The sequence below is a fragment of the Spinacia oleracea genome, chromosome 3 (assembly GCF_020520425.1).
Source record: "Spinacia oleracea cultivar Varoflay chromosome 3, BTI_SOV_V1, whole genome shotgun sequence".
NCBI classification, from domain to species: domain Eukaryota; kingdom Viridiplantae; phylum Streptophyta; class Magnoliopsida; order Caryophyllales; family Amaranthaceae; genus Spinacia; species Spinacia oleracea.
The window spans coordinates 129,755,399-129,782,030 of NC_079489.1; the positions used below are offsets into that span (position 1 = coordinate 129,755,399).

A 26,632-nucleotide genomic window follows, 5' to 3' on the forward strand; every position below is an offset into this window, starting at 1 on the left:
AAAAAGTTATTTCCTCTTGTTGAGGGATTTTTGGATATACAAAGTCAGTTGGGTCATAATAATATATTGGGTGGACATTTTGGGAACCATAGCTAGAGTTGCTTGGAGATGTTTACAAATCTTAATTATCATGGTGGGGGACTTCTTGTGATTTGTGATTAATAGGTCAAATAGTTGGCTTATGATTAGAGTTCACTAGCTGTAAGTAATGCTGCACCCTAACTTCCAGACATTTATGTGTGCAACGGTTTGCATTGGAATGCAGTGTAGTTGTTTAGCTCATTTGAGTGCCTCCATCAGTGAACAAGGTAGAACATTGCTTATGTAAAAAAAATTAAAAATGATTTAGCTCATTTCAGTGAACGAGGTAGAATATTGCTTATATATGTAAACACATATATCCAGGTGCTTCATGATTGACCTTTGCTTGAGCAACTACAGAGTATTGTTGACGGGGCTAACTTAAAGTACTCTAGTTACAGCTAACATGAGAATTTCACCTAATTGTTGTGACTAACAGACTGAGCACCAAAACCCTCGCATATAAAGCGTGTTTGCCATGCGTTTTTACTGCAGTTACTTCTGTTTACTCACAATCACATTCATTAGTATCATCATTCATCACAACTCTGTAGAACCACTGTTTCCATCATTACTGTACTCCTTATATTGTTGCAGCGATGCTAAATTAACTTGCAGACTCTGCAGAAGACGTAGATCATGTCACAATCTACCTTAGGCTTGTAATACCTGTATAGTGTCTATTGAACATTGACCCTCTTTCAAAAGAAAAGAAAGGGTTATTTATTTTTTAACTTCCCCTCTTCCGTCTGGTTTGATCTGGACCTTTCATTCAGCATTATTATCATTAACCCAGCTCCTTCAAAGAGGCTTCGGCAACAAGCGGGGTAGAGGGGGTCGGTTGTACGCAACCTTAGTTCCTTATCTATGCAATTGCAGAGAGGTTGTTTCCAATTGACCAATAAGCGATAACGGGATGACCATCTTCTACTTCATTGAAAGGAAGCGAAGAGGTTTTGAGAGCCACTTTGATTTAGTCCATTATATCCAAAAGAACAAAAGAATCTTTGGCTTCATCAGAAATGGACATCATCTGATTTGGTAGGCCCTCATTCTTCTTTTTTACCGTCCTATTTCTCATCAGTTTTATTGTATTGTTTCAGGAAACAAGATGTGGAGCTAGTAGCTGCTCCTAATGGCACTGTCTGTCTGATAGACAGTGATTCTAGAAAAATACTCTGGTCTTTCGCATCAGGACCTCCAATCTATATGTCTTATCACTCTCCTGTCCAAGAATATGATGAAAAGGATAAAGCAGTGGCACACAGTAGATATTCTTTTCTGGACTGTGGAGATGACTGGGAGCTATATCTGAACAGTAACTATGGAAAACTGGTAGGTTACCTAATCTAACCCTCATCAGCCTACTCTTGTTCTACAATGTGTTTTTTCACCACTATTTCTGGCATCCCCTGTGAATTATCATACAACTTATAGGCATATAGCATGTCACATGTGTTTTCACATCAAATCTTTCGTTCGATTGACATTGTATTCTTGTAGTTTTACTTCATGCTTCAGAAATATAAGCTGAAGAGCTTTGAACCTTCTTCTGCTCTGACCTTCGCTAGTATGATTATGACTTTGTGCCAGCCAAAGATATATTAATCCTAGTGATTTTTCTTTTGTTTCATCTATTTTTGATTGAGTATTATGAGGTGAGAGTAGCTAAAGTAATCAAGGTTATATCTTTACTAATACAGCATAATAATTCACGAGGGATGGAAAATGACATAAAGATTTGCGTTCTATACAAATTCATATGAACTCAGGAAATTGCAGTCTAGATCACCAACTTGAACTCTATTTCTTCAAAGTAGTACATAGGTAGCCGCTGTTAGAACATTAGAATAACATGCTTGCCCAATTTTTTTTAAATAATATTTGTAAATCACCAAAAACAATTAGAATTCCTAATGCATTGATAACCTTTTATTGTTAAATCTTGAATGTTGAGGAGCTTTTGCAATTCTCAGATACTTACAGCTTCATGCTGTGTATACTTCATATATCACAACATAACTGATTAATTCACAGAGTAAGCCTAAGTCTACTACTTTGAACAGAAACTTGAAGGTACTATTCAAGACTATGTGGAAAAAACACCAATATTCGAGGATGATGAAGTTACTGTGGGATCCATGCATTCTACTGCTTTTAAGGTTGATCCTTGGACTGGAAGGCTTATTCATGATTATGGCAAATCTGTTTCCAGAAAGGTGCCACAAGGGGGTGCAGAGACTTCTTCTGCTGAGGCAAGAAATGAATTAGAATATTCTATCTCTTCAAGTGCGAAACATTCTGATGTGGAGCTATACATTGAAAGAATAGATTATTCACTTTCTACTAAAGCCTTTGATAAACTACTGTGGAATCTAACAGTTAGCTTCTTTAAAGCCAAAGTTCGATGTAGAGGGACTAATCAGTTGCTTGATGGAGCTTCATTGAATCATGACCGTAAACTGGGCTCTGGCTCTCATGATCCTAGGACTGTCTCATTGCCGTGTGAATTAGAATTTCCTGTTATCCGTTTTCGCAAACAGAGTATGTTCGAGTATTTTCTTAGACTAGATGGCTTACTGGATCACATGAAAGATCCAATTATGCTTCCAGTTGGTGCTCCAAGTCAAATGCTACCTTCACCACATAAACATGATGTATTCTCAGCTACCCATCAGAAAGGGATCTCTTTATCTACTGATAGCCATCTTCGGTCTTCGCGTGAAGTTCTGGAAATTAATACGGACATTCATTGGAGTGTTGATAGTTTGTGGATGCTAATAAGGAAATATCTTCTTTGGTCTTGTGTTTTTCTTTTTCTCCTCATCGGCGTTGTTTTCCACTACAAACCCACAGTGGCAACGGGAAATATTGAACCGGATGAAGAGTCAAGTTTGAGCACTCAACCGATATCTTCCAAAAGGAAAAAATCTCGTAAATCCGGGAAGAACATAACTGTCTTAGAGGAAAGTCAGCCTTATGAAAAGGCTGTTAGACGATGGTTAAATCTCAATAGTCTTTTGCAAAGTGAGACCGATGGACGCACAATTGGTAAATTGTTTGTATCCAAAAGAGAAATAGCAAAGGGAAGCAATGGTACTGTTGTATATGAGGGAGCTTATGATGGCAGGAAGGTGGCTGTGAAACGCTTGGTTCAGGCTCATCATGATGTGGCCTTCAAAGAAATTCAAAACCTTATTGCATCTGACCATCATCCGAATATTGTTCGATGGTATGGCATGGAGTATGACAATGATTTTGTGTATCTTTCTCTGGAGTTTTGTTCTTGCAGTTTATATGATCTTATTGAGTCATATGCGGAATCCTCCCTTCATTCTATGACCTTCAATGACAAATCGTTGCATGGAAGCACGGAGTACAAAGTCAGGATGAACTCTGTAAAGGCCACCATGCAAGACATAAAATTGTGGAAAAGCAATGGCTATCCTTCTCCCTTGTTTATAAAACTTATGAGGTTGGAACAAACTCCTATCTACCATGCACACTTGAATGCTGTAATTGTTGTTATGTTTGGCAAGTCATATATTGAATATTTGTAGTTTTGCATTAATGGGGAAGTGTTGGTTTTGAGATTTGTCATGCACACTCCTATCTAGTTGTAGTTTTGCATTAAAGGAGAGTGTTGTTTTTGATATTTGTTTCACCTGGAGTAGCACCAAGAATACAAGCTTAACTGAAACTGACAACCTATTTAAATATTCTGCTGCCAATAGCCTCATTTTCAATGCCATCAATACTTTAAGCAAAAGTTGCTATTGGGATGCACCAGCTCAATAATGAAACTGGAAACTATTTATATAGGTGTTTGGTGTGATCTAGTAAAATACAGTCCTGGTGTGCTATGTATCATCTTTATTTTGTAATTTAGATTTTTAATGTCGGGTTTTCTGTTTTATGTTGTTTTTTAATGCAGGGATGTGGTTTGTGGCCTTGTTCATTTGCATGATCTGGGAATAATTCACCGTGACTTGAAACCACAAAATGTATTGATAAACAAGGAAATAGCACTCTGTGCAAAGCTGTCTGATATGGGGATTAGCAAGCGGCTTCTTGCAGATATGTCTTCTTTAGGTCATCATGCTACTGGTAAGAAGTCCTTTATATTGCCCCTGTAGTGTTTGTGCATACTTCTGCATATATGTTATTCACCTCTAAAGGAGATCGTTCGATGGATCTATTTGCTTAGGCTATTGTTTTTTACTATTTACTTCAAAAATATCAAAATAGAAGTTTTGAAGCCAATTACTCAACGCTATTAACTGTTAGCAGAATCTCAATTCATGTTGGAATTAGCTTGTAAGTTTTTGTTTTCTGTTTATGGTGTCAAACCTTCTAAAACAATCTCATCTAACTTTTATTGCCGAAAAAATTCTCATCTCACTTGTATTGACAAAAAAAAAAAATCTCATCTAACTTGTCTGTGCACACTCCCGTTCTCTGTGTTTTCTTTCTCTGTTACTGTTAGGTTGACTCTCTCTCTCTTTTTTTTTTTTTTTAATACTGTAGTCATGTAGAATATCCATTTCCGATGGAGTCAAAGATTCATTTGTTCTTTTGGTTGTGGGATGTAATGGACTAAATCAAAATGGCTCTTAATACCTCTTCGCTTCCTTTCCATGAAGTAGAAGATGGTCGTCCCGTTGTTCTCCCATTATCGCTTTTGGGTCAATTGGAAACAACCTCTCTGCAATTGCAGGGGTAAGCTTGCGTACGTCCGATCCCCCCTTACCCCGCTTCTTGCGGGAGCCTCTTTGAGGCAATGTGGTAATGATAATGACTATAGTCATGTAGAGCCTTAGGAGGATTTTCCCATGATTCTGGAGAGTCTTCTACTCAAGGATATTTTCCAGGAATAAATGTTGCTTATCAGCAAAGCAGAACTACCTAGGATTTATTTGGTTATGCTGAATGAGTTTCAGCTATCATCTACTGGAATACATTAAGGGTGTTCAAATGTCCAATTGTATATTAGAGCTTAATATCCCCAAGTTTAATACCAACCCTCAAGCCCCGAGAACAATCTAAACACTTTCTAAGCAGTCTGTTATAATAATATTTTTTGGAGTATAATGGATAAGGAGTTCTTGTTTATATGCACCAATAGATCATTCCTAGCCGAAGTCCATGGAATACTGGTAGCCATGAGCCATTATTAACCATCCAAATGGCTGAAGATTCTCTATATGTCTTTCTTAAACTGTAGCACAGAACTAATTGGCATTTAGTTGGCCATCTACTCATTGTTTTAATACCAAGATGCTTCACCTGGATCACAATCGCACAGCGTTAAGTTCTATTATTTTTTTTGGATGGGGTTTTGAGGGGATAGGTAATAAAGAATTATCATTGCCCTTAGACGCTTACTTGTCACCAAACTTGAGTTACTGCGGTTTCTTGCAGCATAAAGTCCCCTATTAAGAACTGTACATTACTTTACTTTTTAGTTTGCTTTATGTATTAGTTTATTGTTCATATTTTTACTTAACAATGCTAATGGCTTATAAACAGGTAATGGAAGTTCTGGCTGGCAAGCTCCTGAACAGCTACTTCATGAACGCCAAACACGGGCTATGGATATGTTTAGCTTGGGTTGTGTCTTTTTCTACTGTGTTACAGGTGGTAGACATCCTTTCGGTGATCGATTTGAGCGGGATGCCAATATAATCAGGAACAAGATGGACCTTTTTCTGGTAGAGAATATGCCAGAAGCACTGGAACTATTTTCTCGTTTACTGCAACCAAACCCTGAAATGAGGTGAGGTCATTGTTGATTTGTGGTCCACCAAACTTATGTTCCTCGGACTATTTTCTGTTGATTAGCTTCGCGGGAATTTATCCCTTGCCCAACTTGTTATCCTTTGCTTGTTTATAATAAATGTCCTTCGGCCTTGGAACTACCTTTCTCATGATGCACATTTGAATGCCACATGATGAGTAGATTTCAAATAGATTTTTACCTCCTGGCTGAAGTTGGCTGAAAGAAAGTCATCGACATTCAAGTTCTTAAAGAGTTTTATGTTTCAGTTGCTGTTGAGTAAATGAATTATTGACAAATTAGGGAGATTAGGGAGCAGGTTTTGTTTTCAAACTCAACGTTTTCTCTATGGGATATGAACACCTGCATAGTATACCTTACTCGAACCCCATCTGCTTGCCTTTCCACCTCCATCCTTCTCAACTCACTTCTTTTACCCACTACGAGTTTTAGATAATTAGTTGTCTTGGTCTTTTTTTTATTTCCCCTTTCTGTTGAGTGTTGACTGATCTTTCTAGTCAAGCTGACAATTCTGTCATTATTGTCAGGCCCACGGCATTGGAGGTTCTACACCATCCATTCTTTTGGGATTGTGAAATGCGGTTATCGTTTCTACATGACGCTAGTGACAGAGTTGAATTAGAAGACAGAGAGGCTTATTCAGAAATTCTGAAAGCATTGGAAAGAATTGCTCCTATAGCTATAGGTAATAAATGGAATGAAAAGCTGGAGCCACAATTTATCAATGACATTGGCCGTTACAGGCGTTACAAGTATGACAGTGTCCGGGACCTGCTGCGAGTCATGCGAAATAAGTTGAATCATTATCGGGAGCTGCCTGCTGAAATTCAGGTACTGTTGTCAATTTGTGATTATAATATACTCTCTCTGTCCCTAAAAGATTGCCCCATTGCAATTTTTAGGGTCAAACTTTGAAAACTTTGACCATGAATTCTCATTAGTCTATAAGAAATAATATAGTCATGTGGAATCTTGTTAGATTCGTTTCAATTTATATTTTTGGAATATCAACTTTTATAATTTTTACGCCTGTAGAGTTAGAGTTATTTACGTTTTAATTCGTGTCTTGGAGACCGTGAAAAGTCAAATGGGGCAATCTTTTAGGGACGGAGGGAGTAACGGCAGAATCATTGATCATATTCATCCGCGGCTATCGCTTCTCTTCTTTGAAATCTCTCTCACCTCTCCCCCTGATGTCTCTTCGTGCGATTTGGAACTCTGGGTGACGTAGTATGGTACTTGAATGTTGATTACTTTTTCATCTTAACACGTGATGGCAAACAGAGAATTTGCTGATAACAGAATGCTATTTATGACAGATTCTGTTGCTTAAACCAAAAACCTGTACCATCTCCCTTCTTAATTGATAGTTACACTTACTATAACTACAGAGACCAATGGGAGAGTAGAAAAAGTGGGTAATTTGTAAGAAAACGTAGGAGAGGGTGTTGTAACTTGTAAGTGGGGTTTTGTAAGAAAAAGTAAGAGAGTGTTATAAGTGGGTTTGTGTAAGAAAAAGTTCGCCAAAATAGGAAAAAAGGATAAAGTGAAACGAACAAACATGAACGGACGAAGTAGATAGTGTAACCAACATAAAGGAACGGAGGTAGAGATAAGTTATTGCCAAGGCCCTGAGATGGTAGAAATAGCATTCTTAGGTTGGATAACATAACATAACAAAAGAGTGAAGTTATTAAGAATGAAAACGTGTACAAAATTAATAGTACTTCGTATTAAATTATACAAGCTGTTAGGTTTTTATCATGTGAAACACAGTAGCTGTGTTCAGTCGTGAAGATAAAATAACAATGTGATCACAGATGGCACTTAAGCGAAATTTAGATAGAATTGCATTAGTTTGTTTTGGTTTTGTGATAAATGGAAGTTGCAGTTTGATTATTTTCATTAACGCCCTTATCTGTATTGCCCTTGCCCCTAAATTCTCGTAGCTTTTAATGTAAAGAAGAGGTTTGTATTGTGTTCTGTCATTTAAAGAATAGACCTATGAAAGAAAATCTTCCCTCTACTTGCTGGTACTTACTACTTGGTCCTTTTTTTAATGTTATTTCAGAGACTTCTGGGACCAGTTCCTGACGGATTTGAAGAGTACTTCACAAGCAGATTTCCCAAACTACTGATTGAAGTGTATAAGGTGGTAAATAAGTTCTGCAGATCTGAAAAATGGTTTCAGAAATATGTTTAAGGCAGTATGGTTTCAAGTGTGTTGTAGCCTGTACATACCAGCGTCAGTTTGTTTACTTTTATCATCAAATACTTCAGATGTAAATCAAAATTCCGCCAGCGTCAGTTTCTTTACTTTTATCATCAAATACTTCAGATGTAAATAAAAATTCCGCCAGCGTCAGTTTCTTTACTTTATCATCAAATACTTCAGATGTAAATAGAATTTCCGCTCTCCCTCCAATATATATAATATTTATATATCAGATGTAATGTAACGATTTAAATGCAGTTATTCCAATTGTTTTCAGAATTCAGACCTTCACTTTATTTCCTTCTTTTTTTTATATAATTTTTGTGTTAAAGACTTGAAAGAGTGCTCTAACTGGTTGTTCGGAGCACTCAGTTTTGAAGTTCTGGAAGAATGTTCATACTTATTCAGCAAATGCAGATTTGAAACAGAAATCCCTAATACATTTGTTTCACAAATTTTTTTTTATGCAAGCAAGAAACATTAAATTAAAAAAGTTAAACGATTACAAGATAGTTTCAAGGAGGTTTATCCTCCACAATAACATCCAAAACAAACTCGGGAGGTTGCTCATAAAACTAAAACTAAAACTAAAACTAGCTATTATATCCGTACGACACATTTTCGCTATCCTATCCGCAACTTTGTTAGTACATCTCGGGGCATAATCTAGCTCAATCTCAAAAAGAGCCCGCAAGAAGTCCCTGCATTGATTAGTTATAGCAAGATTAACATCAATAAGTTCTGAATTTTCCAAACGCTCTAAAGCTTGATGTGAATCTGAATTGATGACCCCTTTCAGCCATCATTTCCTTTGAATAATTTGCAATCCAACACAAATTTGCTAACATTTCACCCATCAATACCGATTGAACTCTGCACTTTTCGTTGAAAATCAAGGATCCAGTTGCCCAAACGATCCCTAAAAACACATGGAATGCTAGCATCTTGGTCCATTTTCAGAAAAGAAGTATCACAATTAAGCTTCAAAACATTGGGACCACTGTGGAGCGGTAATGTGAGGAGGAGGCACGGAAGAGTTCATATTTATGGACGTATGGAGTTCTTTCCAAAATGCATTTTTCCGTAGTGGGTTGAATTTGGTTGAAAATGATGGAGTTTCTTCTCTTCCAAAGGGTCCAAAGAATAGAAGGAAAGAGAGTTCTCCACGGGAGAAGGATCTGATTTTGTAGGAGGGGAGGCTTATGACCGAGTTAGGTTGGAATGTACCATTGATGCATATGAAGGGTGAAAAATTCAGTCGAAAACACCAAAATGTTCCCAAATATCTTTAGCCTCGGGACAATCCCTTGGGATATCTATAGAATCCATCTAAAATGCCTTTGACAACACACACAATCACTTGAATCAATCATGTGTCTAACAAAAAGTGTCTTCCTATGCGGAAGACGATCATGAAAATCCAACCAAACAAAAAACTTAATTCTCGAAAGTGAGTCAATCTTCCATATCCATCCCAAGGGTCACATACATCATGACTAACTTTTTTTTTTGCAAATTTTCAAAGCTTCACAAGTATTTTACTTGTTTTAATTCTTTTTTTTGGGGGGGGTCTTTGTCTTCTCTGATAAATATTTTCTGATAGAGTATAAAACTAATTTTGGGGCTTCAACCATCAGCTTAAAATTAAGCTGATGGTTGAAGCCCCAAGATTAGTTTTATACTCTATCACGCCCCCTCACATGAAAGCCTTTTGGGCTTGAAATGTGGATGCAGCATAGGCCTCCTCATACCTAGCGTATAAAACTAATCTTGGGGCTTCAACCATCAGCTTAAGCTTTTGGTTGAGTTGATCCTTTGACATGGTATCAGAGCCAACGTGACGCATAGGTCACGGGTTCGAATCTCATCCACCCCTCCTTTCAAAGTGGAATATTTCGCGCTAGGTATGAGGAGGCCTATGCTGCATCCACACTTCAACTAATCTTAGGGCTTCAACCATCAGCTTAAGCTTTTGGTTGAGTTGGTCCTTTGACATTTTCCCCGTTAAGTTATATTGGTTAGGCCTAAGGTTGTGTACATCTTATCTTCCCCCAACGATGGCTGGAGTCAGTTTAGTTGCATGTACTTAGTTTCCTTCCCTAATTATTCAGCAATGACGACATTCAGTCCTTGTGCAGTTGTGCGGGACTATTGCTCTCTTTACTCGCATTTTAAAACCAGTGTTACTCGGAGATCTTTCGTTGTTCTAGATTACATTTGAACATAATAACCCCATCATGGGAAAGTGAAAACCCTAACATATAGCTGACCAATTAAGAAGATTAGCACACCGATGCAAAAATAGTCGACTGAAGCGTACTGCAAATTACCTTCTTCGTATAATTGTATAGTTCATTAACTTCTTTTTTTTTGGGTAGTGAGAGCAACAAATGGAAATGCGGCGACTAATGTAGACGTCATTCAAACTCATATCTTAAAACTTTATCAACTAATCTAGTTGATACAAACTTTAATTGCAATTTAAACGGGTGTTACTTAGAATCTTTCGTTGTCCTAGAGTACAATTGAACAATAACCCCATCATGGAAAACCCTAACTTATAGCTGAATGACAATTTCATCCTCGTTCAAGGAACAAGAAGAGTACAAAAGCCAAGTGTAAGTGTAATATGAAACAAGCCTAACCTTGTTAGGTGCCTAGTAGGCAAAAAGAGCAATACTCTATAGTTAGCTGAATAGCCTTATTACTCTTTCTTTACAAATCAGCTCACGGGAAGGATAATTCGAACTTGAGACCTATCATACACAGACCCTCAGTCGTAACCAATATTAGATACATTTTGGTGCACTTCTCACACTAGTCTCTTTCACATGGAAATTTTTCATTTTTAATTCGTAATTGCCGATTTCTACTTTGCTACTATATGGCTTCTAAACCATTCGCTTACATAATGTATATAACTACATGATCAAATTACATCAAAAACTAGCTGGGAGCTAGAATTTCAGTTATATACATAGATCATAATATTATACTTGTAGTTATGTACCAGGGTCCAGTACTCCAGTTGGTTGCTGCAGTGCCTTTTCTTAACAGCTTTGGGTTTCATCATCCTTCGCATTGGCAAACGTGAAGAACGTCTTGAGACAGGTAGGTTGCGTGATCTGAGCTGTCGGGCTAACTGATTCTTCCTCTTTGGGTGGCCGGAAACGCATGAACTTTCTCACCATAACTCCAAAATACAAGATGAGAGCAAAAATGCAAGCAACACCAGAGAGTAGGAAGAGACCCGAGAAGCTTTTCAGTTCTAGCCTGTTTACTGTAAGCTTGGTATCCTGTGACCTGCATGCACTTTTCCTCAACCACTTATCATGGATCCTCTGTAAGTCACCATTCTCTGTCATTTTCAGTATAGCCGTTGACATGTCTACTGCCAAGGGTGAGCCTCGCGGAAACGCCTAAGGACAGAGAAAAGGAAATTTCATTTAGCCATTTCTGAACACATTCAGGAAGTATTTTCACTTTAGCAGTTCTTCCTAGCATATACTACCTCAATGTGTTTTTTATATACTACCTCTGTTACACCAATACTTGCATCGTTTTTCATTTGCCCACTATTTATCAATCGACTTTGACAATCTTTTTTTCACCATTATGTAAGAAAAAACATAATCAAGTGAGATCTTGTTAAATTTGTTTCAATGCGTTAATTTAGTGCTTCAAATTAGTGTTTTAGTGGTCCTTAATTTTAGGAACATGAATAATATTAGTGGGCAATAATGGGTTAGTGGGTTATTTCACATTCTAGCAATGCATGGACTATGAGTAGTATGTTTTATGAGCCTATAAGATGTCTTTTGATGTAACTTAATTTATTGGATTGAACGAAATAAAAGTATCATTTTGCTACAATCTTCCCCCCTCTCATCTCTATTATAACTAGTTGTTGGACCGCGCGCGCTAGCGCGCGGTCCCCCAAGATATTGGAATCCATTAGCAAAAATAATAGAGTAAATATATTGAATAATTAGACAAGAAGTAAATTATTTACCGAATGTTAAGTAAATATGTTATGGTTTCTAATAATACCTTGCAAATGAAATAGTCCGATATTTCATTTATAAATGTATAATTTACGCATACAAAGATAAATAAATTATTGAAAAGAACGTAAGAGGAAAAAAAAGGATAAAAGGGATCAGGTCATCAGATAGAAGGTGAAAGAAAGAAAAAAGAAGAAATAAAATAAAAGGAAATGTTGATGGTAGGATTTGAACCTTAGACCAAAGGAAACAAACATTTAGAGCTTACAAAGGGAAGGTTTGAAAATTTGCTCCTTATAAATAGTGAATTTCAAGGAATCCTCACTCATATCACTATTGATAAGCATAGTACTCAAAACACATGCATTTTAAAGGTTTGGGATTTCAACAAGAATTCCAAATATCAACTTTTTTTTATAATTTTTAGATTTTTTAATATAAAATATCTTTTGATGTAACTTAATTTATTGGATTGAATGAAATAAAAGTATCATTTTGCTACAATCATCCCCTCTCTCATCTCTATTATAATTTCAACAAGGATTCCAAATATCTAACTTTTTTTTATAATTTTTACTTATACGAAATTAGAGATATCCTATCCTATCCTATCCTATCCTATCCTATCCTATATAATACTAAGAAAGTCATTAAGCTATGTGAGGCCTCCAAAAACCAAATGGAACAATTCTACACACTCCCGCTAAAAACATTCAAAAACAATCTTAATCCCTCCAAAAACCGTTTTAAACAACATTTATCTGATATAAACAAAAACAAAAAACTAATCTACAAACAAATAACCACCCACCCACCTTAAAAAAAGCATGCGGTTATTTGTTTCTCCTCTCCTTCTTTCTGTGTGGTACACTTTCTCTCTCCTCTCCTTATTTCTTTCTGTTTTTTTAGTCTATATAAAGTAATTTCTTGACTGTTCATATTTCGTTTGCTGATACAAATTTGCAGAGAAGGGTATGATGGGTGACTCGGAAACTACAGAAGCTGTTTTGAAAGATGCTGTGAATTTTGTATGTTCATGATTCTTCACCTTCTATCCTTTTGTTTAAAACATTAGGTTTTGCTGTTAATTTTTGTGCGTGGGAAGGTGGGGTTTTAATGTCAAATTGAAACAATATCTGCTAATTATGTACAAATATGTTTGATTTACTGGTGATGGGTCGTGTTTTTTGGGATTTTGTTGCAGCAAGGGAACAGATCAAGCTCTTAGCTGTCAACTTGTGGGAGTGCAAATGTTTTGGAGAGATTGAGGGTCGGCATAGATTTGGAGCCTACTTGAGGTTTGTCTTTGATATGTATACTAGCTTTTCTGGTCAGGTTTTCACTATCTTTAAGCCTTTGGGTTTTAATATTTACGATTATTTTGTAATAGAAATATGCAATACGGAGTACGTACCTCTTATTCCAACTCCCAGAAAGACAAACAAGGCTTGCAATCGGTACGGGTTCGATACCCGAATTCGTGTCACGTCGGGTCGACACGAGTATGAGCCAAAAAGTGGCGTGTCGAAGTAACACAACATAGGAGTATCTTGATAAATGATAGGTATATATGTGAAGTCTTATGGAACAGACATATTATGGCTTGTGCATGTTCCTATTCTCACTGTTTTCATTTGATTTGATTACATATACATTATTGTCCTTGAAAATAGTTGGCCTTTTATTTCTATCATCTATTTGATTTGATTACATATACATTATTGGTTCCTCCAGTAAATACGTTGTAGTCCAAACATCAATTTTCATGTCATCTAACCAGTACGTGTTAATTATTGTTACGCCAATTGATGGACATGTGGGTTAATCCTATATAATAATAAGACTACTGAATTACTGATGCATATGCGTGTTAGTTAAAACTAATCCGTAATAATGATGAATTCCTCATTAGGCTGATTACTAGGGAGTGGAGGAGTTGCATGCTTGCAGTCATGGATAATCATAGTCATCTTATTTATAAATCTTTAGAAAATAACAACATATAGTTTTGAGTTTCGATCTACTTTCTCAATTGATACTCATCAATCATGCAATTTTTGTTCGTTATCTTACTACAATATTTATTTTATTTTACATCAAGATAATCCAATTTATCTTTATAATTAGTTTTAATTTTAGAAAAAAAACATAATTCTTGAACCTTCTTATATTTTATACACCCCGTGCAATGCACGGGCATATACTAGTTAATGTCAAAAGAAACGTGTTGGAACGTGAAAAGAGAAATGATGCAAGTATTGTGAAATAGGGGTAGCACTTACAAATCCTCTTCCGTTTTTGGTGAACTTTTGACCTCTGACAGTGAATTCACACCTCTTTGCAAGGAAGGTTTCTATGCGCGTCATATCATCAACAATGGCAGCAACCCCACCATTCTTGGGGCCCTTTCTGAGAGCTTCCACATACTCATTTTCATTTTCAAGAGCAACAAGGCGAGACATGGGAAAGTGAAGCTCCTCGTGCAAATAACTCTCAGAAAATGAACCATTTTGATATCCAATGGGATATTTGCTTTCCATTAAGGTCTCAATCCCTTTGACAGGGGAATAAAGGTTTTGCACTGTTTGTATAGAGCTCAAACTTGCAGTATAACTTGATTTTACAATTAGAATTACAAACATCCATATGAATAGCACGATTCGACCCAGCACACTTAAAGTAGTTTCCCCTGCATATGGTAGAATACAAGCATTAATTAACGTCCTGTAAATTAGGTTCTCATTGTAGTCATTTCTAAAGGCATAAGCATAACTACTAAAACTGTCAAAACATTTCACTTACTTTGAGAACCGAACCAAGTTGAACAGCTAAACCTGCAATTAAAATCATAATAGGATTTGATTACTATGTTCTTGTCAGATAAAAGAAACAAGCATTAAACAAAAAACAGCTTTGCTTTCATTTCTTTCATTTTCCTCATCAGTATCATCAAAGAAGTACTTGTAACATTTGTTTAACACTAACCATATCACTGTCTTAATTTGATTTTGGGGTGAGCCACGGAACTCATCGTTAAACCTATGTTCCAGAATCCATATGACAGCTCCCAAAACGATGACAGATAAACCAGTAACACACCACAACATTGGAGTTAGAGGCCACAAGAAAGCCCAGGCATCTGACTCCTTGGTCTTAACAGGTGCCACAACCACTAGACCCGACTCAACAAAAGGCTGTGTAAAATCTACCATTCTTGTTCTTTTGGTGGTAATTACAATATCGCCAACTACAGCATCAAATACCTGCAATAAACATAGAAAAAAGCTTAACAGACCTTGTACTTTTTGTGTGTTTGTAAAAAGTTTGCGAGAAATAAAAACATAATGCACTTACTCCTCTAGCTAATTCCTCGATAAGATCATCGATCTTTGGGTTAGACTTCCCATCCCCAAAGGGTATCAACTTATAAGCAATTCCATATGGAAGCAAATTCAAAGCAGAAGTGAAGACATCAATACTGTACCCAGTGAATGAGTCTGTGCGTGCTGAATATGATACGAATTCAAGGTAATTAACACGGCGTGGAACTCCAATCCTTAGAACCTTACCATTGTTCGGATAAACCCATCCACGAGGCTTCTCAGTGGTTTTCCCAGGCCAAATTACACTTAATAGCCGCTCACTTGAAACAGGCGGTTTAGAACGTACATCTTCTGGTGGTTTAACTGATAAACCTGAATGGTTAGACCAATACCCTATTGTGTAAAGACCTGTTCCAACCACATTGATGATATCGAAAGCAGGATTAATCAAGTACCTATCTTTGTCAAACCTAATAAGACCTGTTAACCCTGTCATATTGGTTTGATATATTTTTGAGAGTAGGCTTTCTCCTCCATCAAAACTGCTGATAGAATCAAGGTGCAAGTTGCTGCTTCCTTTCGCGTGATCCAAGGTTGAATATTTTGTAAATGATATGTTCCCCCCTTGAGAAAAATATGCATCTAGAGCATAAGCAAGAATCCAAACAGTGTCATACGCGTAAAGACCAAAAGTGTTCAATCCAAACAAGGCATTATTCATGTTCTCTTTTCTCACCAAATTACTCCACCGCGCCATAAAATTTTTCTTGGGTTGTGAATTGGGTGTGTGTGGCCTCAAGGTAATAAACCCTTGAACATCACTCAATGCATCAGTGGATAGAGGAGAATCAGTATCTATGACATCGGTTAACCACCTTGTAGCAATCCAAACAAAACTACTATCCAACATCTGAAGAGAGCGAGCCACCTCAAGTATTTCTAGACCAAATTTATCATAAGTATGAATAACAAGAATCCTAGATTCTTCTGAAATCACCTTAAACAACACACTCCTTATGTCATCTATACTCGGGTCAGGGCTCAAAGGCGCTTTATAGCTTATCCTACACTGCCTCTTAGCCAATTCGTCACCTAAAGACACGATCCCATTCCTTCCGTAACTGTCATCAGTGTATATTGCAGTTACTTCCCTCCATCCATAGTGGCTCACAATGTCTGCAATTGCAGCCATTTGGAAAAGATCATTTTGGGTTGTTGGGACAACAAATGGATACTCGACAGATGAAAGAGTTGGGTCTGTTCCTGCAAAGGTGAGTAAAGGGACTTGGAGTCCTGTTGCAACCTGAGAAACTACATGAGCTATATCAGATGATTGTGGACCTATTATTGCCACTACATCACTCTCCATGAATGTCATTGCTGAAACAAAAAAGGAAAACACCTGTTAGAATATGCCTTGAATAGGTCAAGCCCCTTACTTTATGTTATTTGTTATTCTAGACTAGCGTTATCTGTTTTGGGCCATTTTTCTGTGTTTTTCCGCTTCTGCCTAGAGAGTATTGTATAAACTCTCGAGGTCATAGCATAGTTGTATTCTGTAATACGTACTCCTCCAGAATCAATAAAAAAAAATTCCCCAAAATGCTGACGTAACTAAAACATTGTTAGTGAACCACGTTAAATCCGTGTGTTCTTTATATACGTCATCTATAATCTTTCCTGATTCCATTATAACAACGCCAAAAGAGCAAATCAAATCAAACCTCAAAAATACAAGAAAATGAATCAAATATCCAACTAAAAAGATCAAAATGAGTAGGGATTTTTACTCTGAATAATTCCTAGGAATCCACTCTGACAATCCTGCATTGTGATGCTGAGGTTGGTTCCATTAAGAACTTGTGAGGAAGAGTTAACATCATCTACTGCCGCTTGAATTGCAACTTTTGCAACTTTACCAATTGTAGAATTGAAGGAGAAAATTGCCCCAATGGTTACTGTTCTTGGTCTTGTTGAATGATTTGTACCAACCCCACTTGCTAATAATAACCCATTTTCCAGTTTCAATACCAAAAGCAGAAACAGCCATAAAACCCTCATAATCATGGTGGGTTAGCACTAAAATTAGAACCCTAATCCCCTTTTCTGCATAATTTTAAAAAATCAAGAACAAAAATTTCAGATTTTAGAGGCTGAAATGATGAACTGCAGCAGATATTCACTCCAGAGAAGATAGTACTACTTGAAATATTTGTCAGTTGTTTTAATTAGCCTTTACTAGACCCAAGAAACGAAAGGAATATCAGCAAGAATGAATATTATTAAAATATACCTAAATCTTTGAAAAAAATTCAGGTACTGTACCTTAAAAAATGGCCAATTTTAGGTTAAAGTTTGATTCTAAAAATCCAACAAGTAAAAGCAGATTCGAAGTATAGTTGATTACAAACATGAAAGGAGATGAAATAAAAAGAAATGTTGACAGAAAATGAAGGGCACTAAAGTGGGTCCACAAATGGAGAAAGTGGAATATTTCAATTCCAATGTTGTAAAACAACAAAAGGTAGCTTTCTTGGAAGAAACTAAATTGACATTGATGTGGGGGTTTTAAAGACTCAAGCTTTGCAGGTTGGTTCCAGATTTGACTTTGGGTTGAAGAAGAAAGAAGAAAGTAAGCAGAGCATCTTCATTGGGCTTTTCCGAGTTAATTTTCAGCTTCCCCTTTCATCCCCTTGATCAACATCCGATTTTATTACCATAACGTCACTTGATAAGATGCACAGTCAGTGTGGTATTTTAGGTCCATATTCACCAAATGTACGGCCTTTGTAATAAGCACAAAATGAAAGTGGTAGTTAATTGGCATATTTCGCTTGGTTCTCTTCACTTTCATTCTCTACCATATTCTTATGGCTTATTAAATCAGATCAGAAAAATCATATCAGATTAGATAAAGAAAAAGTAAAAAAAACACTTGCAGAAAATATTTCAGACCAGATAAAGTAAAAAATGCTCATAGAAAATATTTCAGACCAGAAACTAAAAACTCAGACCATATCAGGTGAAGAGAACAAAGTCTTTATCTTCTTGATAAACAAAAGCAGTAGATTAAATGGGTTAAACTATTTGTTTGTGGGGATTTTCTGGTAGTTGTATTCCTCCACCTTTAAAAATGTGTTATTTGTGGATCACTAACATATTTTTTTGGTTTTATTTCGAAGGTGGATGACTGTGAGTGTAGAGATCGTTTTTTCCGATAACAGATACTCCCTCTGTATTTTATTAAAGACTTGCTCTCTTCACTTTCATTCTCTTCACTATTTTTATGGCATATTAAATCAGATCACATTAGACCAGAAAAAGTAAAAACATTTCAGACCAGAAAAAAAAATTACTCATAGAAAACATTTCAGACTAGAAACTAAAAACTCATACCATATCAGGTGAAGAGAACGAAGTCTTTATCTTCTCGATAAACAAAAGCGGTAAATTAAATTGGTTAAACTATTTGTTTGTGGGGATTTTCTGGGAGTTGATATATTTCTCCACCTTTAAAAATGTGTTATTTGTGGATCACTAACATATTTTTTTGGGTTTATTTTGTAGGTGGATGATTGTGAGTGTAGAGATTGTTTTTTCGGATAACAGTTACTCCCTCCGTATTTTATTAAAGGATACATTTTTTTTTGGTATGTCATGGTCCTCACTACACCTGTCGATCGGGTCGGGTTGTAAAAAATTATTTTTGGTTTCAGGTTGAATCGGTTCGGTCACTTTCGGGTTCGGGTTTACAAATGCTTGTTCGAAACCCAGAACTTTCGGTTACGGGTCGACCCAACGGGTTGAGAGATTTTAAAACACGCATTATATTTTCATTAATTTATGTGATAAATATACAAAAGATGAGCACAAATTAACAAATTTTCCTACACAAGTTTATATTTAGTCAAATTCAACCATAAGATGTAGTATAATTCAAATTAAAATCATATTACACACAACAATAGTAAAAACAACGTGTTTTTTATGTTTAAATTTTCTCATAGTCTCATTTATTACTATAAATACAATGATTTTCAATCGGTAAAGTCCAAAACGGGTTCGGTCGGGTTTTGACCCATTACTTTTCGGGTTGCTCGGGTTCGGAGAAAATCGAATTACTGGTCACAAAATCTTGTTCAAGACCCATATTTTCGGGTCGGGTTCGGTCGGTTTTCGGGTCGGGTGGATTTTTGATAGGTCTAGTCCTCACTTCCAGTTATATTAATATTTCTCTCTTTCTCGTGGTCCCCTCATTTAGTTACATCATCTTTTTACTACAATCAATAAGTCACTCACTACTCCACTTTCATCTTTATATTAATAAATTCAACTCACTCTCCTAAAACTACGTGTCGGTCGAAGAGTATTCTTTAATAAAATACGTAAGGAGTATCACCCGTATTTATTTAAGGGATACACTTGGCCGGGCACGGGTATTAAGAAGAAGTATTGAATGAAATAAAGTAATAAAACAAGTAGGGTTGGGTAGATATTTTAATAAGTAAAACAAGTGGGGATCATGTTATTATAGGGGGTGGGGGTGGGGTGTAGTTCTTAAATTATTTGTTTAATAGGGTGGTGGGACATATGAGATATTAAATAGATTATTTAATTAGATGGTGGGATTGATAAGTTACTAAAAATGTCAAGTGTATCTCTTAAATAAATACGGTCGGAAAAGACAAGTGTATCCCTTAAATAAATACGGGGGAGTAACAATTACTCCTTCTGTCCCGGAATACTTGAATCGCTTTCCTTATAAAGTCGTCCCGAATTACTTGCACCGTTTCAATAAATGGTAAACTTTTATTAATATTATATCAACTACCCCTTCACATGTCATTTTGTGGTCTCGTGCACCCTCCCCCCTACCCCCTTTTCCCTTTAAAAAGTTGACACATATCCCTATATATATTTAAAAATACTCCACTATCAACTACAATCTAATTAAATAATAAGTCAATTACTTTATATTAAACTCTTTGCCGGTCAAATCGGTTCAAGTATTCCGGGACGGAGGGAGTTCATAACAATAGTAAAAAGACAAAATAGAAAAAATGACAAGAGAAAAATAACAAGGGGAAATGACAAGAGGAAAAAGACAAAGAGAAAAAAAGAAAAAGAGAAAAAAGACAATCATAATAGAAAAAAGAAGAGAGCGAAAAAGGGGAAGAAAAAAAAAGGATAAAAATTTACAAAAAGAGGGAAACGACAGTAGAAGGAGAAAGTACTATTGTTTTAAAAAGTATCATTTTAAAAATAAAAAAATACCATATTAAAAAAAACCATTGTTTCAATTTTTGTACCATTATTTTTTCGTATCCATAATCAGTTCAAAAAATAATAATAAAGTTGACCATAAAGGTTGTTCTACTGTTCTTGTGCTTTTTTCTATTTTGTCTTTTTGTTGTATTTTGGTCATATGAAGTGAAGGTTTTGATGTAGCCTTATAAGTGATGAACTAGTCAGTGGTCCGGGCAAGGTCGTGATGTGTTGCATATAGTTTAATTTTTATTTTATTCATTTCAAATTTAAGTTCTTTTATATATGCAATTTGAGAATGATAGGAATTTCATTATTTGTGCAGTTTAAGAATAAAGTTGGTTAACCAACAATTGGTGAACTAAGTTTTTGAGGATTTTTTTTTTTGTTAAACTATATTATTTGTATTACTTCCTCTGTTCTTGAATGTTAGTGACTTTTTTGGAATATAAGACAATCTAGCTTAAGTACATCTGTCACATGAATCTCAATAGAATCTAACCCTTGTGGGTGTGAGAGATTGACAATTAGGGGGTACTCCCTCTGTCCCTTAATACTCGTCTCGATTTGACCGTTAGGCAATTTAATTGACTTTTTAATTTATTAGGTGATAGTGGATAGTGTGGTACTTTTTTAATATACTTAGTGGAAAACGTGTCAGATAAAGGGGTGGGGTTGAATTTTTTAATGTTTTTTTAAGAAGTAATAAGATATATGGGTTCATGATTAAGTGAGAGAAATGATATAATATTAGTACAAATATGTCATCTATTGAAACGGGACGAGTATTAAGGAACAACTTTATAAGGAAAGTTGTGCGAGATTAAGGGACAAAGAGAGTATAATGGGATAAATGTTACTTGGAGTAAACAAGTGGGTCATTTAGATATTTACAATGGTATAATGGGGATAAATATTGGACAAATAAGAAAAGATTCCAAAAGTGAATAACAAATAAAAATAACTCAATATGGAAAGATGACAAACATCAAAGAACGGAGGGAGTACTAGAGAGAGATTACAAAGGGGAGGAAGTAACAAACTTCCTGATAAAGTGGCATTATAGCAAACCATATAAATAAGGACTAATATAGTCAACATATAATGAGTTACAAAGTCGAAATACATTTTAAACAGGAAAAAAAAACATTTGATTAGCTAAAAGAAAGCGCAATATTATTTTTCTTTCCTATTTTTTTCTCTGTTCATTTCATAGTTTTGTGTTTGTTCTAAATAAATTTCTAGAAAATATATATGATTTGATTAATAAAGAATAAAAGTTAAGAAACAAAATGTTATCATAAATTGTTGTTCAACTAAATAATTTTGGACATCACACATTCGAAAGAACGAAGTTTCTCCTTTTTAATTTTTTTAAAGTTACAAGTTGTATTGTTAGAGTGATGGATAAAACTAAGCATTAACATATACTCCCTCCGTCCTTTAATCCGAGGGGGTCTGGATTTTTAAATGATTTTTTGTAGGGAGTATGTTAATAGTTAAGTGTGAGAAATAATTTAATATTGATAAAAAATTTCATTTATATAGAAGCGATACAAGTATTAAGGGACGACCCGAAAAGAAAAACGGTACGAGTATTAAGGGGCGGAGGGAGTAAGAGGTCATGGGTTCAAGGATGGGTAACAACATTTTTTTTGTGATTATACAATAAAAATTATTTGTGCTTATGACATGACGCGACATTGTCATAGCATTTGCCAAGTTATCGTGACACATGGAGAGATGTCATGGATTTTTACGATCTAAATCTCCAAAGTACCTTTCTCTTCATTCTTGTTCACCATGACGACATCTGATCAAACTCTCATCCCAAATACCTCTGACCCTACCAAGCCCTTCATCATTCTTCATCTTTATAATGTTACCAAGCTCACTCCCACCAACTATATATGGCATGGAAGACACAAGTACACAACTTAAGGCTATACTCTTGGGATATGATCTATACAAATATGTCGATGGTTGTTGAGAAGATCGTAAAAATCTGATACCATATAAATGTTGAGAAGGTTTTGATGATTTCCATTGAATGTGTAGAGGCCTTTAAATAGGCTAAGCTAGGTTACAATGTTTACACAATCATGCTAGATATTAACTACTCTAAGAAGATAAATATTGACCAAGTATTATACAGGAAGATAAATACAAATACTAAGTTAATAACAAACTACTAACATATATGGTTAATTAAATCTTATCTTCTACAAACTTATACGAGTATTAGAAACACTAACCAACTTAAACACTCAGTAAGAATCAACCCTCGGCATTTAGTTGATGTATGAATTCTGTGAGCAAAGCAAAAAGTTAAGGTACCCTGAACCTGAATCGGAACCGGAACCTGTTAGGAATCTGCGGTTTAGGAATCGGAACCTGTTGTGCAGGTTCCAGTTCCGGGTAACAAAATTGGGAACCTGTTTAAATAGGTTCCGGTTCTTAATTTTTCGGAACGGGTACCCTGTACACACCAATTCTAATATGAATTACCCAAAATAAGGGTTCATACCTTATAAAAATGCTTCCTATGCTCAAAATATAAAACAATTCAAGCTACTTTTTGGAAATATAAATATGAAATTACAATTTAAGCCCAAGTTATAAAACAATCAAAGCCCAAACAATAAAGTAGATTTTTTTCTCCGTAGATTAGCAATAATTTATTTAAAATTTTAAAATAACAGGGTACCCTGAAACGGAACCCGTAGAAATAGGTTCCGATTCTCATTTGTAGAAACTTGTTGCAACATATTTCGATTCCGATTCCTATTTTCAGAAACCTGTTACAACAAATTCCGATTCCGATCCCGATTCTTAAAATTTTGACAGGGTTAAGAGTCACCTAAAATAGAAGGGAACAGTGAAACACCATACTACACCAAATATTATCTGCTGCTGTTGATATGTGTAGAACATTTCCTGCCAAAACATCACTTTTATGCAGTTTATGCTTTTATAATTATTTAGTGTATCTGCCTTCCATAACCCCATAAATCATCATTACCTTGTAATTTATAGATTGAAATGAATGACCGACCTATTGTCCACTTACAAAGCTAGCATGAATGAGTGTCCCCCCCCTCCGAGGGCCTTGCCCGTTCACTCGTGCAGGGGTTTTACACAACTTTTACTGAAGTGCATCACATGTGTTTTACAGTTTTATAACGGATGCAAAGAAAGATTAAATAACGTAAATAAAGAACGAGCAGAGATTTTAACGTGGTTTACTAACCATGTATTAGCTACGTTCACATGCAGAGGGGAGGAAAGTTTTACTAGGTTATAACCTAGAGAGTTTATATAGTACTTTCTAGACAGATGCGGAAAAGCCCAGAATATAAATCCAAAACAGATAACCCTAGTACAGAATAACAGATACTGTAAATTTCGGGGGCATCGGGGACCACGCTGCGTCCCCGAACCCCTAAACCAGGGACGTCGCCCCCGTGATAGGGCGTTGCAGTTAAAGGTTTGAACGGTTCAAGGCATTATTCTAACAACGACGATGTAACATTAGTGTCCTCATACTATACTACCATGAAAATGTTCCTGATTCATGAAAAATCAAACTTTCTTTATATCTTTAATCTTACAAATATTCTTACCTGGGCTAGACCCCCCTACGTAATACTTTTTTGTTAGTTTTGGAATCAAATAATAACCAAGTTAGAAAGAGAAAATCCCTACCCTTTTTTTTCATTTTTACACGAAGTAATACAATTTCAATCCTAATCCCGAGTATTGCAGCCAGCGGGTCCAAAATGATTTTATAGGGTGGGCCGATATTTTATTAATTAATTTTTTATATCAAAGGAATACGAAGTACACTTAACTTTAGTTTAAAGTAATTTTTTAAACATAAAATCTTCATAAAAAGTGTTCCGGTGTTGTAAAGATGGAAACAATGGGCTTCGAATGAAGGCCCTTTTGTATGTGTTGAAGATCTTGCTTGTTTGAATGAGTAGAGTCCGAATTCACCTGCACAAGAGCAAAGTCACTAGCCTCGGGGGTGTTTCCGAGGAAAGCCCCTCCGATGCCTAAGTAAGAACGATGCTCGGATTCTAGAGAGAAGTTCTCTAGAAGAGTAGTCTTAAGGCGATAAATTGGACGTACCTTGAGGTGTGAGCCTTGGCGGCCTATTTATAGTGTTTGCATAATAAATGCCCATAGGTCATTTATTGCTTTTGGGCCTTGGGCCTTGATGGATGGCTGACTAGCCATTGGTAGGTTTGATGCTGTTTGTTTAGAGCCATTGGGCTTTGGACTTAGTGGCCCAATTGAGAATCAATTGGGAGCCCAAACAACATGCCCCCCAGACCCGGTCCATTTAGAATTAAATGGGTGGGTTTCCAGCTGTCAGAAGTCCGAAAGTTCCCTCTCTTTTTCGAAAAGGGATGATTTGCATTGATGACAAGTGTTGGGAGTTGTATTGTGTCGTGGAGATCGTGGGTTGAGGAAGTTGATGCGCCCCTTTTCTTTTCTATAAATACGGGGTGCTTTGCTCTTTTCGAACTTTTTACTCCTTCTTTCAAACCCATTCTCTCTCTAAATTCCGGCGATCGCAGTGCAATTTGTTTCTTCAGATCTACGAAATTCGGCCAACTTTAGACTTCGGGAACTTGTGTTGTTCGTTTTATCGGCGAATTCCGCTTCAGAAAAAGGTAATTTGTTTCTGAATTCTCCTTTTTTCTTCGTTTTTCCTTCTACCCCTCAATCTCAACCCTAGACCGAGAATTCGCGGCCATGGCAAAGAATAGGGGCAAGAGCAAGTTCGTCGTTGGCTCCTCTAGTGAGAGGGAGAACGTGCCTTCGGGAAGGTTACCGAAAACTTCGAGGGGTCGGCCTTCGGAGAGGCCGGTGGAGAGGCGTTCGATTGGTTGGGATGCTTCCAAAGATGATGTTGTTGGCGGGTCTAGCGTGTCTGAACGCGCAACTTCTGGTAAGAAAGCTGGTTCTTCGGGTGTGCGCCGCTCTTACCCTGAGTTTCCAGTTCATTGGACTGAAGCTGATCCGCAGGGCAAGTATGCCCCGATTCTGCACGAGACCACTAAGATCGATGGTCCTTTGGAAAAATCGGTCAGTGGTGACTGGTTGGTGGAGGCGAAGCTGAGGAACTACCATCGGAGGGCCGAAGAGTTATACGGAATCCAGCACGCCTTGGGGTACTGGTGCGAGCTTCCCGACCAGGAGCGTCCTCGGGTGACTCATCCGCCGAGGGGGTTCATCTCTGTGTATACTCATCATTTGGAGAACAGTCTCCGCTTTCCTTTGGATCCCTTCATTTCCGAGCTCCTGGTGTCGTACAACATCAGTTTGGCCCAGCTTACCCCCAAATCTATGAGGCACATCATCGGATTTAGATGGGTGTGCGATTTTATTAACTTTCCATGTTCTGTTGCCGTGTTTCGGGATCTGCACGATCTGTCTTTCAACCACGCTTCCAAGGGGGATGGGTATGGTTGGTGGACCATCATCAACAAAAGATCCCGAAGGAAGGGGGAGCCGAACTATATTACGGCCTACCCTTACCTCAGCTCTGATCATAATTGGAAGACGGAGTGGTTGTTCGTTCGTGTGCCGACAGATCCGAAGCATCCACATTTTTACCGCCCTCCGAAGTGGTTTGTGACTCCTGATCCTGATATGCGAAGCGTGGCTGCTCCGGATCGGAACCATCACCACTACGTGGATCTCCTCCAGTGGTTTTTGGCTCGGGAGGACAACTACAAACTGCCGTCCAACTGGCTTCCGAACCTCAACTATATCTTGCGGGAGGACATTCTTGCTGTTGCCGGTCTCAGCAGGATTTTTGACAGGGGTAGGTGTCTTTCGGCTGGGACCGTGCTTTAGTAAGTTTGTCCTCCTCCTTTTTGTCTCATTTTATTGACTTTGTTTTGTGCTTTGTTTCTGCAGAGTACGGCTTTAGCTG

The 26,632-nt window shown here is 36.8% G+C and overlaps 2 protein-coding genes and 1 long non-coding RNA gene across 5 annotated transcripts in view; 2 read left to right on the forward strand and 1 right to left on the reverse strand.

Annotated features, from left to right (window-relative positions):
- Nucleotides 1-8,372, forward strand: part of LOC110791043 (serine/threonine-protein kinase/endoribonuclease IRE1a) — a 63,554-nt gene extending 55,182 nt beyond the window's left edge. For both annotated transcript variants that reach the window (XM_056840787.1, XM_021995804.2), the window contains 6 exons: nt 1,185-1,416; nt 2,148-3,556; nt 4,016-4,188; nt 5,611-5,857; nt 6,406-6,709; nt 7,950-8,372. In XM_056840787.1, the coding sequence (XP_056696765.1) occupies nt 1,185-1,416; nt 2,148-3,556; nt 4,016-4,188; nt 5,611-5,857; nt 6,406-6,709; nt 7,950-8,081 (2,497 nt within the window). In that variant the 3' untranslated portion in view covers nt 8,082-8,372. The remainder of the gene's footprint in view (nt 1-1,184; nt 1,417-2,147; nt 3,557-4,015; nt 4,189-5,610; nt 5,858-6,405; nt 6,710-7,949) is intronic.
- Nucleotides 8,373-10,866: 2,494 nt separating this feature from the next.
- On the reverse strand, nt 10,867-18,142 carry LOC110791040 (glutamate receptor 3.6-like). The gene is made up of 6 exons (XM_021995803.2): nt 17,211-18,142; nt 15,452-16,800; nt 15,083-15,360; nt 14,900-14,931; nt 14,380-14,786; nt 10,867-11,512 (listed from the first exon to the last, which is right to left on the reverse strand). The coding sequence occupies exons 1-6, from the start codon at nt 17,485-17,487 to the stop codon at nt 11,144-11,146; spliced, it is 2,712 nt and encodes a 903-aa protein (XP_021851495.1). The 5' UTR covers nt 17,488-18,142; the 3' UTR covers nt 10,867-11,143.
- LOC110791041 (uncharacterized) lies at nt 12,617-13,842 on the forward strand. 2 transcript variants are annotated; one of them, XR_008931022.1, is made up of 4 exons: nt 12,617-12,962; nt 13,064-13,125; nt 13,302-13,395; nt 13,488-13,842. It is a non-coding gene; the product is annotated as an uncharacterized lncRNA (long non-coding RNA). The 2 variants fall into 2 exon arrangements; XR_008931021.1 differs by having other exon boundaries at nt 12,951-13,125.
- Nucleotides 18,143-26,632: the final 8,490 nt, after the last annotated feature.

Bases quoted from the DNA above. Each gene is read 5' to 3' on its own strand.
- LOC110791040 (XM_021995803.2), bottom strand. From the start codon at position 17,487: ATGATTATGAGGGTTTTATGGCTGTTTCTGCTTTTGGTATTGAAACTG. The intron at 14,932-15,082 runs GTTAGTGTTAAA...TTTTAATTGCAG, and splicing joins CAAATTAAGACAGTGATATG to GTTTAGCTGTTCAACTTGGT. The intron at 14,787-14,899 runs GTAAGTGAAATG...TACCATATGCAG, and splicing joins AACTTGGTTCGGTTCTCAAA to GGGAAACTACTTTAAGTGTG.